Source organism: Takifugu flavidus, chromosome 1 (assembly GCF_003711565.1).
Source record: "Takifugu flavidus isolate HTHZ2018 chromosome 1, ASM371156v2, whole genome shotgun sequence".
Classification (NCBI taxonomy): domain Eukaryota; kingdom Metazoa; phylum Chordata; class Actinopteri; order Tetraodontiformes; family Tetraodontidae; genus Takifugu; species Takifugu flavidus.
Genome location: NC_079520.1, coordinates 17,806,822 through 17,823,755, shown reverse-complemented (window position 1 = coordinate 17,823,755; position 16,934 = coordinate 17,806,822). Strand labels below are relative to the sequence as shown.

The 16,934-nt window shown below is 42.0% G+C and overlaps 3 protein-coding genes across 5 annotated transcripts in view; all 3 read right to left on the bottom strand.

The window, feature by feature from the left end:
• Positions 1 to 843: 843 nt before the first annotated feature.
• On the bottom strand, positions 844 to 5,090 carry tut1 (terminal uridylyl transferase 1, U6 snRNA-specific). Its single transcript, XM_057043857.1, has 10 exons — positions 4,866 to 5,090; positions 4,503 to 4,693; positions 4,161 to 4,364; positions 3,945 to 4,059; positions 3,723 to 3,850; positions 3,335 to 3,561; positions 3,148 to 3,257; positions 2,632 to 2,754; positions 2,338 to 2,430; positions 844 to 2,250 (listed from the first exon to the last, which is right to left on the bottom strand). The coding sequence occupies exons 1-10, from the start codon at positions 4,939 to 4,941 to the stop codon at positions 1,127 to 1,129; spliced, it is 2,391 nt and encodes a 796-aa protein (XP_056899837.1). The 5' UTR covers positions 4,942 to 5,090; the 3' UTR covers positions 844 to 1,126.
• A 486-nt stretch (positions 5,091 to 5,576) lies between these two features.
• On the bottom strand, positions 5,577 to 13,423 carry mki67 (marker of proliferation Ki-67). 2 transcript variants are annotated; one of them, XM_057026044.1, is made up of 16 exons: positions 13,088 to 13,423; positions 12,682 to 12,793; positions 12,318 to 12,399; positions 12,009 to 12,124; positions 11,840 to 11,909; positions 11,686 to 11,752; positions 10,986 to 11,588; positions 10,673 to 10,899; positions 9,967 to 10,594; positions 9,759 to 9,874; positions 9,474 to 9,651; positions 9,257 to 9,400; positions 8,339 to 9,171; positions 8,177 to 8,210; positions 7,424 to 8,059; positions 5,577 to 7,341 (listed from the first exon to the last, which is right to left on the bottom strand). In XM_057026044.1, the coding sequence occupies exons 2-16, from the start codon at positions 12,768 to 12,770 to the stop codon at positions 5,822 to 5,824; spliced, it is 5,343 nt and encodes a 1,780-aa protein (XP_056882024.1). In that variant the 5' UTR covers positions 12,771 to 12,793; positions 13,088 to 13,423; the 3' UTR covers positions 5,577 to 5,821. The 2 variants fall into 2 exon arrangements, with proteins under 2 accessions (XP_056882024.1, XP_056882035.1); XM_057026055.1 differs by having other exon boundaries at positions 7,424 to 8,062; positions 8,183 to 8,210; positions 13,088 to 13,422.
• Positions 13,424 to 14,519: 1,096 nt separating this feature from the next.
• The window catches only part of raraa (retinoic acid receptor, alpha a), a 95,812-nt gene continuing 93,397 nt past the window's right edge, over positions 14,520 to 16,934 (bottom strand). For both annotated transcript variants that reach the window (XM_057026079.1, XM_057026070.1), the window contains one exon: positions 14,520 to 16,844. In XM_057026079.1, the coding sequence (XP_056882059.1) occupies positions 16,648 to 16,844 (197 nt within the window). In that variant the 3' untranslated portion in view covers positions 14,520 to 16,647. The remainder of the gene's footprint in view (positions 16,845 to 16,934) is intronic.

Here is a 16,934-nt window from a genome sequence, read left to right as displayed (position 1 = left end):
TTTGCAGAGAAAAGAAGAGGAAAAAGAGGTGGTTAATGGGCCCCCAGTCATTTGTCAGGGTTAGTGAGCAGCACCACACACCATATTCAACAGATTTTGGTCCTGCGACTTGATAAGAATCCGACTTTCTTCTGTGCTCATTCCCAACAAGCATCTTTTCTCTGGAAGAATCTACATCCAGCAGCAGCAGCAACTGGGACAAAAAAAGCACAACAGTTTACAACATCACAGACTGACGTGTTGTTGGGGCGGCTGGTGATGCAGCTTGGCTGATGAGTGCACGCAGTGGATCCAGTGGATCGACTTGGGCTTTCTTCCAAATTGACATCAAACACGAAACACGAACAGGTGCTGAATTCCCTACAGCAGGAGTGAACCATGAGCACGGCTGCACTCGGTTTATCTTCTGGACCGAGCACGTGCCGCCCTCAAATGTGATGAGATTGCTTTCCGTGGTGGCTTTGAGCCTGATAGTTTTGTGTTCTAAAACAGAAGTGAGCACTCCTGGAGCCATCTCCATCACACGGGTTCTCTGTTCTGGATGCGTGGATGAGGCTGTCTGATCACCAACTGTATCATAACTGGGTGTGTCAAGACAGAAATGGAATGCTTGATTTTTACTGATTTAATACCAAAAATCTGTCAGTCTGGTTCCGAACCGTCTTGATGAAGCCTCGCTGACATCATCCAAGGGGAGGTCAAAGGTTAGGTAGATTTCTGGATCTACAACTTTGTCCAGAAACGGATGCACAAATGTTGATTAGCTGTGACTAGATCTTGAGACAACATAAATGTATACCCAGTACGGTCTAGTGAGCATATGTTCAGTAGAGTGAGGCGGCATTTTACAAAGGGGACTTTTTATTCATTAGAATGTGGCATCAGGAGATTAACACATGCTACTGAAGTTTCCATCCAAGAACAATTCAAACAGAAATACACTAAAAACCAAGAGACAAACATAAAAACCAGGCTTAATCAGAAAGTTCACAACACAAACATAAAAAGCTACAGTCTGACCAAGCCCAAAACGCCACATTAACACTTGTGTTTCCAGAGTTTTTTAAGTAGCAGTGCGCTGTTACTGAAGACTAAAAATAAAGAAACCAAACGCCGATTCTAACCTTTAAATGTTAACTACTTCGTTCTTTAACAAAGTCTCAACCATCTTTGCCAAGAAGGCTTCCAAAAAGTGAAAAAAGTCATAGAAAACTCCAGTCTTGTCGCTGGTTGGCTCCAACTTCACCACCGCCCTTGTGCTCTCGGTCCCTCCCAACATTTGGAGTTGAACCGTGAACTCCAGGGGCTCTTTAAGCTCCTTTTCTTTCTCAATGATGTGAGCAGTGACCCGAGACTCCAGGTCCATGCAGCTGCCTTCTGGCTGGGAGTCTGTCCCCTTGCTCAGCTCACGCCTCACCCTCCTCCTGCCAGCCCACACCAAGTGCTTCTGCACGAAGACCCAGTGTGGAAACTCCGGTTTGGCCCTCTTGGAGAGCCGTGGCTTTTTACCTTGAGGCGAGGCTGGCGTGTCGCTGCCAGAAGAGAGCGGTCTCTTGGCCCCAGCCGCGGTCATCTCCAGAGGAGAGGCTTCGTCCTGGCTGCCGATGAGCTCGCGGCTATCGTCTGCTGACGTGTTGAGGGAATCTGAAAGACTTTCCTTCTCCTCCGCGCCTTCCTCTCCAAAGGCAACGTCTGCAGAGGGGTGGAGATGGCAGCCGAGAACATTTTGGAACACTCCGCACACAGCAGCGCAAATCTTCTGGAACCACAGCAGCCGGAACTCATCCCCCGCCTCGTGCAGCTGGCTGCGCAGCCCCTCGGGGAGCAACGCCGATTTGAAAGGGATGCTGATTGTCAGCTGCTCTGTTTTGGCATGGGCGACTTCCCCGTGGGGGGTTAACAAGCGCACCAGCCCCCACGATTTCCCCTTGGTGGATTTACGCTGGTACTGTAAACTGCGGCAGTATTTCTCAGCCTCCTGGCACTCCCTCTGGAAGCTGCGGTGGGAGCGTTCATTTAGGTTACCGGCAACGTTGTGGGAGAGCTCAAAGGGGTCTAAGAGATTTAGAGGGCCCAGTTTAGGACCATGATGCATCCCCGTGTTGGGTGTTTCCTCTCCCATTGCTTCTTCATCCTTATTCTGTTTGAGAAAATCTGTGATTGGGAGCGCTCGTCCCTCCCTGAGAGATATAACGCTGCTGGCAAAATCAAACTTTGCATAGAAATTGAAAAAACCAGCAAGCAGGGTGCCTAGAAAAGAGGAGAACATAATAAAAAAAATGTAATATATGTCCAACAAACCACATATTGTCTCTTTTATAAATCAGTTCCACTTACAAAGGTCCTGCCTGTTCTTGCTGGGGGGTACAGCTATAGCCTGGCTGGGGAAAGTGCAGTTCCAACCTTCAATCACACACTCTTCTTCCTCACCTGAAACAGACAAACGACAGAAATCCGAATCAAGTGACTGTTTTCTGCACTCCCATCCAGCTCATAAAGGTCAAGTCCCTTTATATCCAATCATGACACCATCACCTCCCCTCATTAACTTGTAAATGGTTCCAAGGGTTTTGAGGATTCTTTAACTTTGCTTTGCTCATTTCTGTTTATCTTTTATGCCATGACACTTACAGGCCATGGCTTTCAGTTGGTCCACAGTGGGGAGGACGGGAGGGTCGCAGTTTTGAAGGAAGAAGATCACGAGCAGTGTCAGGGCATAGTTATTGAGCAGGGGTCCAGTCCCACTGGGGTTACCTGAAAATTACCAGCATAAATGTGGCATTAAACAAAAACATTATTGTCCTATTAATGCAATAGTGTAGTGTAAATTAATGTAGTTATAATATAGAGTGGAACATATTAACATCTTTGCAAGGACATTCAAAGGCAGATCTGCATTTTAGCCTATTTTTGTTTCTGCATTGCAGTATTTATTTTTGTCTGTAATATACCTATAGATAGTGTAGGTATATTATATATAATGTACCTATACTATATCTGTCTATAGGTTGTATAGGTATATAGTATATTCTCAACTTCAGTAAATATAGCTCTACTGGCATCTGCTGGTGAAATAGTGGAATTAAAAACTATACATTTATATAAACATGACTTCAAACTGGATTATACACAGTCATGTGATATTACCAGCCAGCTGCTTCTGTTTGGCCCAGCAACGGATGGTGTAGACCAGAGGCCTAAGTCGCTCGTCTATCTCTGAACACAGCTGGAGAAAACGCGTGTTTCTCACTGCTAGTCTGGTGAAAAATACATTTGTAATTATCTCTGTGCACATAAAAAATATTTATATTTCTTTCCCCAATATTTCCTTCACCTGTTGTTGGTGGTTATGTCCCCCTGCAAGTTAAGCTCACGGTGATGGAACTTGACTACAGGGAGACGGGCAACGCTGACCACGTGGACTTTGTGCACACTGGGGACGCAGCGTTTAAGGATAGCTGCCACAAGATCCAAGACCTCCGCTGGAGTGGCAGTGGATAAATCAATATCAGACAGCATGGAATCTTCAGAGCGGCCATCATCCGACATACCCTCCCCTGTCTAAAGATGCAGAAAAAAAATTCTCTTTTTACTTTTTATTATTTTGGAATGTGAATCAATTAGAGTCGCAATGAATCTGCTGGGGAAAAAACATTAGTTAAAATGCACTTTCTGTTTAACTAATTTGTGTATAGTCACAGTAAGACAGTAGCAATTAAGACCTGGCCTGTGGTGGACTTGGCATGGGCCTGGAACACTTTGGTGTTTTCTAGGTCCAGGAAGAGGTCCAAGTCACAGGAGTGGATTCCAAAGGTGTTAACAGATGATCCAAAGGGGAAAATCTGGCTGTCTGCAAATGATCCAAAGATATATATATAGATAAAGTGGTTTAAAAATAAACCCGAAATACCAGACAACAATCATGAGTGAAATCAAAAGGTCACCTGGGAAAAACTCCACGAGAACCTCTTGCAGCAGTTGAACCAGCAATCCTCGGGCTTTTTTTTCATTTTCTCCCAGCTGGAATCGCTCTACCATATAACGCATCTGCCCATCTACCTGAGAAACAAAAGAAAATAACAAGACAAGAATCTGTAACTGTATTTTCCATCAAACAAACCACCAAATTTTGGTTTCACATTTTGAAAATGGATTGTTACGTTCAAAAGTTGGCACAGCTGAGGTTTGAGTCTATCAAAAGCTTCTTGGAGATTCTGGAAATCGCTCTTCTTGGGAATCAACTTGAATTCCTTCTTTTCTCTGGGTTTGACGCGCAGTTTCGAGCCTTTGAGCCGATGTTCACCACAGGACAAAGTTGCCTGTATACTGTCCGTCTCACTGAACAGCACAATGGCGTAAAATCCCTAGTTGAAAATTAATATGTCAAGTCAGAAATACAATACTGTCCAGTACATTTTCATATGATTGTTGACCCTCCCAGGTAATGAGCTCTGGCAGCGAATATAATTTGATGTTTATAGTACTGTGAACGGCCGACTGACCTTGTCCTTATCCATAATTACGTCTGATACTGGTCCGAACTGCTGGAAGTACTCAGTAATGTCAGTCTGAGAAATTTCAGGTTTGAGTCCTGCCACATACACGCTGTGCTGCTCCTGGGATTTCCTGCTAGCGCGCACAGTACTCAGCGTCTGATGTTTACGCCCTTTGACATGCTGTTCCAAGCTTGGCACTGCAGGTGTGAGCAGTACATTACTTAGTCATTTAATAAGATCAAACATATCACAATTTGTTTATAACATTATCACAATATGTTTAAGATTTCATCATGCATATTTTTTCTTCAGCAGTCGTCTACCTTTAGTAAATCTGAACAGGAGCTTAACATGGCTAAATTAGCTTACCGTTTGGTAGACTGACATTGCACAGAGTGCAACGGAAGCCTGTTGCTGTGGTTTTAATGTCACCGTCCGCTTCCATGACAGAAAGAGGCGCGTCAAACTTGGGATTACTGTAGTGAAATCGAATTCTCAAAACGTCAGAAAAGTTTCGGCAGGATAGCGCAGTCCATGCGCCTCTCTCAAATCTCCCTCCAGCGTCGCTTCTGCATTGGTATCCTGTCCGCCTCCCAAATGTGTCCGGGTTGTTCTGCTGTTCACGTCTGGTTCTGCTGACCGTTATATAGTATGTTTTCGCCACCAAACACGTCCACAACATATTGTACCTCCGCTGCGATTATATTTGTTAGCGATGTAACGCCAAAAGTTATGAACGCATTTTAGTGGTATTTATAAGAAATGTTGATAATGGGCCAAGGAACATTTGATTCAATTTTGGCGATGTCGAAGATTCTATTGGAACTTGGACCTTTCAAAGACCAGAGCCAAGGGGCTTCGATCATAAAACCTAGTGTCAACTAACCTTGTATTACTACTGCGTGTGTCTGTGATAAATATATAGTACGGTAATCACAATATGTAGGGAAACGACCTGCAATCAAAGCTGCAAAAAATAATGTTTATAGAAATACGAGCATCTTTTAGACAAACATAATAGAAATATTTAACTTTTAAACTTCTAATACATTCAAGTTAGAAAATAAAAACAAAGACCAATTTGTTCATCATAAAAATTTAATAACCACCTTTTTTAACCAGTTTTTGTAAAATAAACAATGAATAACATACAACTTGCCATTAAAATTCCCTGCTGTAGTAATGAAAAAGAAATTGAGCACATCATTTCAGTCTGAAATAAAAGGAAACAAAGAACTTTGTCTAAAATTCCTATCTAAAAAAACAAATCAATAAAAACTGAAATGCAGATTAAAGATTCGATTTGAATACATATACATAGAGGCTCATTTCTTTGCCAGTCGTCCACTTCGGGTTTTTGGTTGCGTCTCAGGCTCAACATGCTTCCCCTTGATCGACTCAGCAATCCTGACCCCACGCCGGGCTCTTTTGGTGGCATGAACTTCAGCTTCATCTGAGAGATCCTTCTCTTCAGTTTTCCTGGGCTCTTTCTGGCTTTCAGCGGAAGCTCTGTCACCAACCTTTGACTTCCGACCCTGAACAGGTTTTACTTTCTGAATCCCAAAGATTTCAATTTCACTTTTCCACCGAACAGACCTCGTGGGAATATTTGCATCTTCCACAACAGCTGTTTTTAACTCTTCGCCAGACAACAGGGCAACGTCTGCTGAGGGTTTGGCTGCTCTTCTACCCCTTTTTGGCAGCTCCTTTGAAGAGGGTTCAGACTTGGACCCAAGGTCAGGAGACTCTGTGTTTGTCTCTGCAGGTGCAGGTGTGGCCCCTCGACGGGCTCTCTTGGCCTGAATGGGTTCTGGAACATCATTTTTTACCCTCCTTCTCTTCCCCACAGCTGCTTCTGCCTCCTCCTTGAACTCATCAGCCTTCAGCTCAGGTTTTTCCTCCGGCACCACAGCTGACGTTTCTTTCCCCACTTGTTTTGTTCTTCTGCTTTGTTTGGGTTTGTCCGTCACACTGATGGCAACACTCTTTTGGACATCATCTGACTCGGCCGGTGGTTTCTCTTGTGCTGCTTTCTTTGCTCGTCTTGTTGCCTGTTCATCATTTAAGACTGTGCTTGGTTTTACAGGGTCTTGCTCCACATTCCTGGTTCTCCTCTGGTTTTTAACAGGCTCCCTGGATTGAGTGGTCACCTTCCCTTCATCTTCTTTGGTGATTTGTCCCCTCTTGGTTCTGGCTGGAGGTGCTGACTTCTGTTCCATCTCCTCCACAGGTGCAGACTGGACATTATCTGGTTTAGTCCTTTTCCCTCTTGTGTTTCTTCCACAGGTTGGACTGGGTTTGTCAGGCTTATTGTCATCTGTGGGTTGCTCCTTGCTTACATCTTCCTCTGCTTGAAGTGGTTTTGTAAGTGCTTGGCTGGGTTTTCTTCCTCTTGTGGACTTTGTGGCAGCTTCTCTGTGATGGGGGTCAACTGTAAAGTTCTCACCCCTCACTACCTCCATGTTAACCTCACTCAACTGCACACTCTCTTCCTGTACAGATTTGCATTCCTGCAACTTTGCATTTCTCCTTGTCGCCCTGACGCTGGGTCCTTGAGTTATTTTGGCATTCTTCCCTCTTTTACTGATGCCTGAAGCAACAGTGGGACTTTCAGAATGATCAACTCTTGTCAATTCGACCTTTGCCCTTCCAACCCGTCCACATTTCTTCAGGGTGGCAACTGTTTCAATTTCTGTGATTTTCTGAGTTGCAGGCTTCATTTCAGATAAACCCTGGGCTGTGAGATCCTGAAGAGCAGTTTCCATGTTGTCTGAGGACTTATTTTCATTACTTTGAATAGGCAGAACCTCTGACTGGGGAGTGAAATCTTCGTTTGATTTATGATCTTAAAAGGAAAGAATAATCAATTTAGTCAAAATTTCTCCTCATAAGAAAACAAATTGTTTTATAGAAAGTGAAGATCAAACCTTTTCCAGCATGAGAAACACTGTCATTCTCTTCCTTTGCTGGCATCACCTGGCCAGGTTTAGGTCTTCTCCCTCTAGGTTTCTTCACAGCTGCCAGATTTTCATTAGCTTGTTCTCTAAAGTTAACTGAGGTAGTCTGTTTACTTTCAGGCTCTGGAACAATTTCAGCTTCAGCAACAACCTTTGAGATCATTTCACCTGGATGATCAGAGGCTTTTTTTGCATTCTGCCCCCCTTTAAGCTTGCTGGCCACTTTGGAAGACAGAGTGGAACTTTGCTCCACTGAACCCTCAACGGTACTGCTTTCACTGCTTTTAGCCTTTCTGCTTCTTGTGGACCTTTGGGCTATAGGCGGTGCTGTAGCTTCAGGTTTTTTCCCTCTTCTTCCTCGAGCTGGGGCGGAGATGACCGATGATTCTTCAGAATTGACTGTTGCCTTTCGTTTCTCTTCAACTAATATGGCTTTTGCCATTCTTGCCCCTCTGCCTTTGACAGCAGTCACCAGTTTGAGCTTTTCTTTAGATGAATCATTGGTTTTAATAACTTCAGCTGCTTGAGTAATTTGCCTGTCGTCTGACAACTCATTCCTATGTGGCACCTGCTCAGCATGGCCATTAACAGCAACCTCATGTTCAGCTCCTAAACAGAAAAAAGACAGAAACAAAGTTCAGTTTATCCAAATATCAGCATTGCTGAATTAACAACTATAAGAAATGCAACATTTACATAAACTGCTTGATAATTCAATAGGACACTGACCTTTTGCACAATCTGTTTCATCTTTAGCCTGTAAGAGTTCAATATTGAAATTATAATGAAATTGTCAATACAGAAAAGCCTAAAACATGCAAGAAAACTTAAATATTTGTCTACTCATGATATTGTTTTCATAAACACTAATGAATGTGGTCTCACCTCATTTTTCTCCTGTTCTGTGGGATCAGGCAGTGGCTCCATCAGCTCTTTCAGCCCCTCAAAATCTTCCACTGGTGCATTAGCCTTCAGCTTTGGAGACTTCATAAGTCTCTTGATGCCAAAGTTGTCAGCAACAGGTTCCCCCTTTTCTCTTGGAGTTTTCAGGAGCCTTTTAACACCAACCATATCTTCAACTGGGGAAGCTTTTACCCTGGGTGTCTTCAGCAGTCTCTTGACACCAGAGAGACCCCCCAGTGACAAATTGAATGATGGTGGAGTTTTAGTGAGCAGCATTCCAGGCTGGTCAATACAATCGGAACTTGCAGCTTCATGGCTCTGCAGATGTTCATGTCGTGGATCTTCAGCCTGCTGTTGCGGTGTACTAAAAATCCTTTTAACTCCAGAGAGGCATTCCTGTGGTTCCATCTTCTGCATAGGAGTCTTCAGAATCTTCCCTCTGAGGTCCTCAAGGGGTTCATTTTTCTGTCTTGGGGTCTTCATTATTCTCTTTATACCAGTAAGACACTCCTTTTGTTCAATTTTTTGCTTTGGGGTCTTCAGAATCTTCCCTCTGAGGTCCTCAGTGGGTTCAGCTTTCTGTCTTGGGGTCTTAACTCTGTTGACTCCAGTCTGACAGTTTGGCAATATTGGCTTCTGCATGGGAGTTTTTGCATCTGTAGACTGTTCAGACCCACCAGCAACTTCCATGGCAGGGATTTCACTGACAAAACTTGACTGATGTTCTCCAATAAACAGGCGCTGCACTGCCTCACAGTTGTAGCTTCTATCCATGACAGTGGTTGAAACACTCAGTGGTGAAACCATCATTTCACCTGCAAGTTTATTTGTTTTTAGTACAGATGGTCAATATAGATGGGCATCTATATTTGAAGTGTGTACTGATTGAGAAGACTTTACCTGGTTCTTCTGGGGTGTTCAACACTGATGGTTCTATAACAGATTTACTGAGATCTGCCACTGTTGTCTTAGTAGCACGAGTCTCAATAGCAATGGGCCTTGGCTTCCTTCCAGTTGCCGGAGTTTTAAACATTTCAGAAATACCTGGAAATTGAATAAGATTTTATTGCAATTACAATCTTTAAACATTTTGTTATAACCGAATATGGATATTTACCAGTCAAGTCTTCATCCATTTTCATGTCCTTTTTAAGTACCCCAACATTGCTAATCCACCTTGGCGCAGCACCAGTTGGACATGGAACCTTTTGTCGGTGAGCTCGTCCCACAACAATGGTCACAGGTGAGTCTGCATGCCCAGTGCTGACTTGGTCTTGAAGTTTACTTGCAGGAGTCTGCCGGAGTGCAAGAAATTAATAAATTAAACAGCCATATGCAGGAAAGCAAAAGAGTACAATTTACAGAAGGCTGAGTGGGTCAAACATAGCAGTTTCTCACTTGCCTGGGGTTTTGACAGAGCCTTTTTCACTGTGGTCTTTCTGAGTTTTGCTTTAACTGGACCACCTACTGGAGCCCTTTTCTGTCCAAATTTCACGATTTCTGCCCACGAGTTCATGGCTAAAAAAAAGCAAAGGAAAAACAAAACTGTTTTAAAGTACACGAATAAAAACAAATGAAGATTGCACTGTACTTGGAATGCTGTAACAAACCTTTCATTGATCCTCGTGAAATGCCGCTTTTTCTGCACATTACTTTTACAGAACTCCTCACCACACTCTTCCGTGAAGTGCTTTTCATGCTCTTTCTTTTCAGACGCAATTTAGGTGTAATAGTATCTAAACAGACTTCATTAGCAGCACCGCTTTCTGAAGCTGGCGATGGCGTGCTGATTCGTGACACAGAGAAACGCCCTTTTATTGTAGGTGTCTGGAGTCCAGGACTTTCTGCCTTGGTTTTAGAGGGAGTACTTCTTTTGACAGGAGAGGGACTCTTAGATTTTGATGACCCTCCTCTGGAGGTTTCTGCCTTTGGAGATGGAGACCTGGATTTGGGAGTCTTCTTTCCAGGAGTCTCTGCCTTTGGAGATGGGGATCTGGATTTGGGAGTCTTCTTTCCAGGAGTCTCTGCCTTTGGAGACGGGGACCTGGATTTGGGAGTCTTCTTTCCAGGAGTCTCTGCCTTTGGAGACGGGGACCTGGATTTGGGAGTCTTCTTTCCAGGAGTCTCTGCCTTTGGAGACGGGGACCCGGATATGGGAGCCATAAGAGATTTCTTGGAAGTTGACTTCTTATCCGATGTAGTTTTCATTTTTGCAGGACTTTGATTATTTGGATGCTCCTACAGAACAAAAAAAAAAATTAATAAAAAAATCTTTTTAAAAATTATGGATAACACCTAAAATGTTTATAAAGTTACCTGTATCATGCCGATGACTGACACTCTTCTTAGGAGTGAATCTTTCGGTTTAGACAGACAAAAGCTTCGTCGTGGAGTAGCCCCTTTGCGTAATGGAGAATTAGGAGGCATACGTTTATCAAATAACTCAGGGCTCAGGTTACTTCCAAAGGAAACTCTCTTCTTTTTCATCTGTGGTGTGGGCAGACCAGCTGGAAGTTCTCCACTTTTACGTTTTTTTGATGCCACTTTCAGTAAAAGAATAACAAAACAAAGTAATCCATGGTTAATTATCTATACCATCATATTTACATTTAAATTAAATGTCACTTACCCGTTTCAAGGTTTTCCGAGTTTCTCGGCGATGCCCTTGTAGGACCTCCTGTCACCCCTTGCTTGGCGGGTGTGGCTTCTTTGCTTCTTCTTGTGGTTGATTTGGAGGTTTGAGAGGCAACTTGCTCAGTAACATCCAATGAGGTTACCCTCTGTGGTGTTACACGGATTCCATTTTGAGCTGAAGGGGCGTCAGACATGCCACTTTGTGCTTCAGGCTTGCTTGTGTCATTTGAAGGAACCTGAGATGACCTGCGCTGCTTCTTAACAGACTTTGGGGTCTCATTATTGATGGTATTGATCTCAACAGCTTCAGGAAAGGCTTTAATGTTATCCTGCTTAGGGGTAGCGCTGTCTTTTGTTAAAGTCAAAAGGTTTCCACTGTTTTTCTTGACTGAAACAGGTTTTGGAGAGCAAACCCTTGATGATGGAGTTTGTAGGAGGCTGATTGAAGATTTTCGAGGAGTCTTAACATCTAGAGATTTTTTGATCATTTGATACAAATCATTGAAAGGAGAGGTTGTCTTTTCTTCCTCCATCTCCATAGTTTTTTCCAGTGACCTCTGGATGTTGTCATGATTTGTACCATCTTTCAGCTGCAGGCCTTAAAATGAGAAGAAACAGAATTGTATAACTATTAAGAACACTTTAACACCAAAGCACAGCCTTGAAATGTATCATCGTCATCATCTCAGTCTTACCTGTGGAAACTGTAGCGATTTCTTTTTCTCCTGCACTCCGCTCCTTCACTTGTTGATGTCGAAGAACCTAAATACATAACTCTCATTAACATAGTTACAAAATAAAGCATAAATATTTGAGTTGGTCTGAGGTGACCCTATCATCTTATATTACTTTGACACTTTCAGCTTTGCCTCCGATGGATGACCTCTTCTTTGGGGTGGGTGCTGGAGGGTACTCAAACCTGCCATGACATTTAGCATATATATACAGAACTTTGTTTCTCCAAATAACACTATTTAAAAAAAAATGGTCACCTACAATAACAGAAAGCATTACTCACCTGAAAGAACGATCAATAACAGTTATCACATCTCCATGCTTCAAACGCTCAGACTGCTGCAGAACCTCCCCATTGACAAGAGTTGGATTCACCGAGCTTAAATTTGTCAAAATGACCTTGAAATAAACACGAAATACACATAACAGTTTGCCTTAAAAGGGAAAATACTGCACAAGCAAGGCTTATATCTTAAATACTAATACAATGTGATGATCAATATATTGGGGCGGAAGTGTTACACTCATTTTCTCACAGACATCAATTGAAAGGCAGAATAACCTGAGCAAAGGGGCCAGCACACAACCTTACCTCTTTGTTTTCATTCAAGTCAATTCTACAATGCTCCTTGGAGACTTGAGGAAGTTGGATACGGATATCACAGTCTGGCTTCCTGAGAAGACCACATGAATGGTTTTTTTTTTTAAATTATAACTTGAGGTACAAATACACAAAAACAATCCACTGAAAATGTAACTAGCCTGCACGTGCTGCAACATGTTACTGACGTCAGCAACAGACTGCGTCAAAAAAAACTTAATTCTTTAAAAAAAAGTAAATAACTCAATAAAATCTCTCATTAAGCTTGCATCCTTATCCACCATTTTCTGGAACAAAACAAAACTCATGTATCCAAACGAGATGACAAATGAACATAATATTCAATTAAATGTACCTTCCAAATAAGCACGTTGCAGTAAGAGGAAACTCGGTTCCATCACCTCCACTCCTCTTAATGACGACTATTTTCCCATGCAATGGCATTTTTGCAACATTCAATTCAAAAACTGGAAAACAAAAACTCAAGTTGAAATTTGACAACGAATTTTTCCAGTGTTTCACCCCATCATTGCGTTAAAGAGAAATCTGAAAAGAATTCGACGCAACACGTGCAACAGCGCCTTAATCATAACTTTATGCTGATTAAACAATGTAGGCAAATAGAGAGAAAAGCGTGGTTTAATTAAGAACACACCAGTAGAGTTAAAGTGAACAGCTAACTTAGCTTCATTTTGAAGCACGTAATAGTCTGACACGTAAAATTAAAAAAAAAAAAAACGTTAGAAGTTTTACAACCTTACCTGTAAATCTTTCCAGGACACAACTTTTCTATGAAGGTCGACCTGAATAAAATGAGGGGTTTTTTTTTCCTAATTAAAACCCATGTTGGACTAAAATAAAGATGATACCATACCTCAACAACGTGAAAATACACTGCTAACGTAAGCTATCGTGAACAGCCGTCATCTCACGTCTTCTACTTTGCTGAATTGCAATGTGATATCACTCCGCCACGCTTTAAACTCATTATCCTCGGAATACGCCTTGGTTCTGAGTCGTTGTGAAATATAAAGTGTCTTTTTTCTAAAACCGACGAATTCAAGATGTTTTCGGTCGCCCTTTTAGCTCTATCTCACGTTTGCATGGATCGGACTATTTTATTTACGAATGTGGCGGAATATTTTAACCTCGCCACAGTGTCACCCCAGTTTGAAAATATTTGAAATCCCGCGCGAAGGCTTGTGATTGGTTAGAACGCAATTAAGGGGCGGGGCAAAGGTAAAGCTCTCCTTCCCGACGTCGTCCGAAGATGTCGCGGAAGAATCGACCGCCTTTTGAGATCATATAGTGATAAAATACATAGTTTAATATTTGCATATCTTGTTTGCGAACATAAAACGATGGTCAACTTATTTGTTTCAATCATGTCTATGTTTGTAAACAGTTTTATAATAGGAATAGGTGTCAGTAATAAATCATTTTAAGGTGTAAAACCTTATTAAATTCCCCAAGTCAGTGTTTTACTGGTGGGCTTCCTTTTTGTGAATGAGTATAAAATCCAATAATTTGTATAGCTGACTTGTCACTTTTAGTTTAATTGGACTTCTTTGTGGGGTCCTTAAAATCTAACTGACTGGTGGGAATCCCTGACATTTATATGCAGTGTGCTAGGACACCTTAAACAATTTATTAGTCCTCATTTGGATAATGAATGGGATGTTGATCTTCCTCATTATGTGCTGTATGATGTGAATGACTATGAAACTTTCTTGAAGGAATCTTTTTCTCCTCTCAAAACACAGTCACAGAGAAAATTAATAGTTTCACCGGGAAAAAAGCCATCTTTGTTCTTTGAAGAGAGGGGGAGGCTTATGGCACCAGTTATCAGCTACCTACAATGCCATCTTTTGATGATCCTCCAAAGCCTTTGATGAAAAATGAAACTTTTTGTAAACAGAGATGTCCATTGGTACTATTTCAATCTGAAGAGGATAAAATCCAGATTTTCTTTTTCTTTTCAGGTAAGGTCAAGGAACCCACTTAAACTTAAGGATGTTGGTGATTAACTTAACTCAGAACAAAATCAATCAAATGTAACAAAAATCTCTTTATGATTAGTTATGTTAAAATGTTTTAGGTAATAATCTTGATTATGAAGTATTTGGACTTTATTAAGAACATCTCTGGACCGGAGAATAAAAATATCAGATACGGGTAAATCACACAAACACATTTAATTATTAAATGTTGGTTTTATTTTTGATTTTTTTTGTTTTGTTTTCTTTTTTTCCCAAAGCCGCTTGATAATCTTGACAAAAAGATTGCAACACGTTTCATACTTCTCAAACTGACGGCGTGTCTGCTGCTATATCAGATTAGCTGTGGAGGGAAAAGTTGTGCGCTGTTCTTGACAGGTGAAGTCCTAAATGATGAAAGCAGCTTTGATGTTACAAATTAAAGGGAAAGAACAATTGAAAGAGACTCCGCACTGGCTTCCTATGTTGTAACACTGCGGGATCAGAGGTGGCGTCTCTTTGTACAGGTTCTGGTCTGTCAGGTCGAGCAAAAAATGAGTGACTGGTGAAAATTCAGGGGCTCAGTAGCAGAAGTTTGTGTCTGAGTGTGCATCAATGAAAGGAGGATTAGGAGGTGCAGCACAGAACATATACAAACAACAGGCCAAGCAAACAAAATTATTCCTTCCTGAGACATTGGTGTGTGTACAGTAATCTTGGTCGAGATGATGTGTGTGAAGGCGTTTTGTGAAGCGGATCGTATACTGTAAAGTTGTTCTGCATTTGGCAAAAAGTCACCTTTGTTGCAACCACAAGCTCCCTGGGGGAAGACTTGCAGTAGGACATTCCCTCGCCTGACCTCTGATGGAGCAGTCTCCTCTGTTCTTACCCATAACCGATTATTTGATCCATTCAGAGACCAATTGGAATCACTTGTGTTTTAATACAGTGTGTATGTACACCATTCTTCACATTTAAACTCTCTGAAGCTGAGCCGCTGTAGTGCACTCAATCCTGACAAGGCTACACGTGGCATCAAGCTCGCTGTTTTCAGGAAATATCAACTCGATCTGCTACATTGCCAGAAAAGCTATGACCCGACTGGAGTGCTACTCTTGTTGTTATCTACGTAATGTAAAAAATAAAATAAAAAAATTTAAAGTGTAGGGAGGTTGAAATCGTTCGTGAAAGCCACATTCTGAACAGCCAGTGATTGGTTAAAGGTCTGTCCAGTATTTAGTAGGACACAAAACATGATCTTCCTTCAGTAAAATGTGCTCAAAATGTCTTTTTCTTGCATCACAAACCTATAAACAAAACACGTAAAATGTCTTCTTAAAAAAAAAAAGGTGAAGCCTAAAACTCTTCATAGTTTTAAAGAAATGAATACAGCTTATATACACAAACTCAAAAGGCTACTTAAAATACACCTTAATAATGAATCTTCATTAATTTGATTTGTTGAAAGGACCTGTGACCATATCTTACAACCAAGTTCATACAATCATATTTTTTCCCCATTCTCCTGGAAAAAAAAAAAAATCAAACACAATTCCAACTTGGAAGATTAGCCGCTATTCACTGCGACTTGTTTTCTGTGCACATTTTGTGTGTGTCTGCATGTGTAGACGGGAGAGATATTTTAACACCTTTTGTTAGATTAGAATAATGTACAAATGTGATAAAACTGAAATGTCTCTCTCTCTCTAGTCTTGATGGGTATGAAACGATTCAAACAGTGAGGAAGTACAACAAGTTCTAATCTCAGAAGTCATGTCCTCATTTCAACCTGCCATTCTGTGTCGGACATGTCAATCACAATAGTTCTTAACTTTTTCTATATATATTTATATATCCTTTGTACGAAATCTGTTTGTTTTTTAAGCTGGATAAAAAGAGTCTTTGAGGATGTGAGTCTTTCCACAAATCCCATCCTTGCAGGCTGCCTCAGAGTTCAACAGAAAAGTGTCTGGTGTTTGTAATCTCCTTGTTTCTATTTGTCCCACAGTGTCTCTTCCTGCTCTCGCAGGTCTCCAAAACATCCAGGTTCCTTTCCACGAGTCCTTTAGAGAAAGGTGAAGGAGGGGAGGAAGAAGGAGTCATCAGCAGTGTTTACAGTGTGGTCTCTCAGAGGCCTGGCTTGGCTTTACCCCCAGCACACGAGGAGGGAGCTCCAGAGTGAGAGAAAGCAGATCAGAAGGTGAGGTTTTGTGTCGTAGCAGAGGAGGAGGTTGGCCTGGTCGGTCTCATATTTTTGTTGAGCCCCTCCTCCTTTGCCCCTCCTCATCAGGCCGCAGACGGCGGAGACAGAGAGCACCATGAGAATTTAAAAAGGTGGACAGTCACTACGGTGATTGTGTGGGTGGACTGCTTTGGGCCGAGCTGGGGGACAGACTGGGGCTGCAGCTGCCTGGGGGTGCACCACTGGGCCGGCTGCCTGTAGCACCGCTCTCCAGACCTTCAGAGTTCTCCAACATCTCCTGGATGAGAGGAGGCATGGAGCCTGGGATCTCCATCTTCAGAGTGATGACTCGCTCGGCTCCTGCAGGAAAACATGGAATAATGAACTTTTAATGGAACCATAAACAAATATTGGCATGTATGTTGATCCTTTGCTTACAGTGAAAATGTG

Coding starts and splice junctions, on each gene's coding strand:
- mki67 (XM_057026044.1), bottom strand. CDS start 12,770: ATGCCATTGCATGGGAAAATAGTCGTCATTAAGAGGAGTGGAGGTGAT. Junction 12,125..12,317: donor ACTTGAATGAAAACAAAGAG/GTAAGGTTGTGT, acceptor GTTTATTTCAAG/GTCATTTTGACAAATTTAAG. Junction 10,900..10,985: donor CTCGGAAAACCTTGAAACGG/GTAAGTGACATT, acceptor TTTTACTGAAAG/TGGCATCAAAAAAACGTAAA.
- tut1 (XM_057043857.1), bottom strand. CDS start 4,941: ATGGAAGCGGACGGTGACATTAAAACCACAGCAACAGGCTTCCGTTGC. Junction 2,755..3,147: donor CAAACAGAAGCAGCTGGCTG/GTAATATCACAT, acceptor GGTAATTTTCAG/GTAACCCCAGTGGGACTGGA. Junction 2,251..2,337: donor CAAGAACAGGCAGGACCTTT/GTAAGTGGAACT, acceptor CCTCTTTTCTAG/GCACCCTGCTTGCTGGTTTT.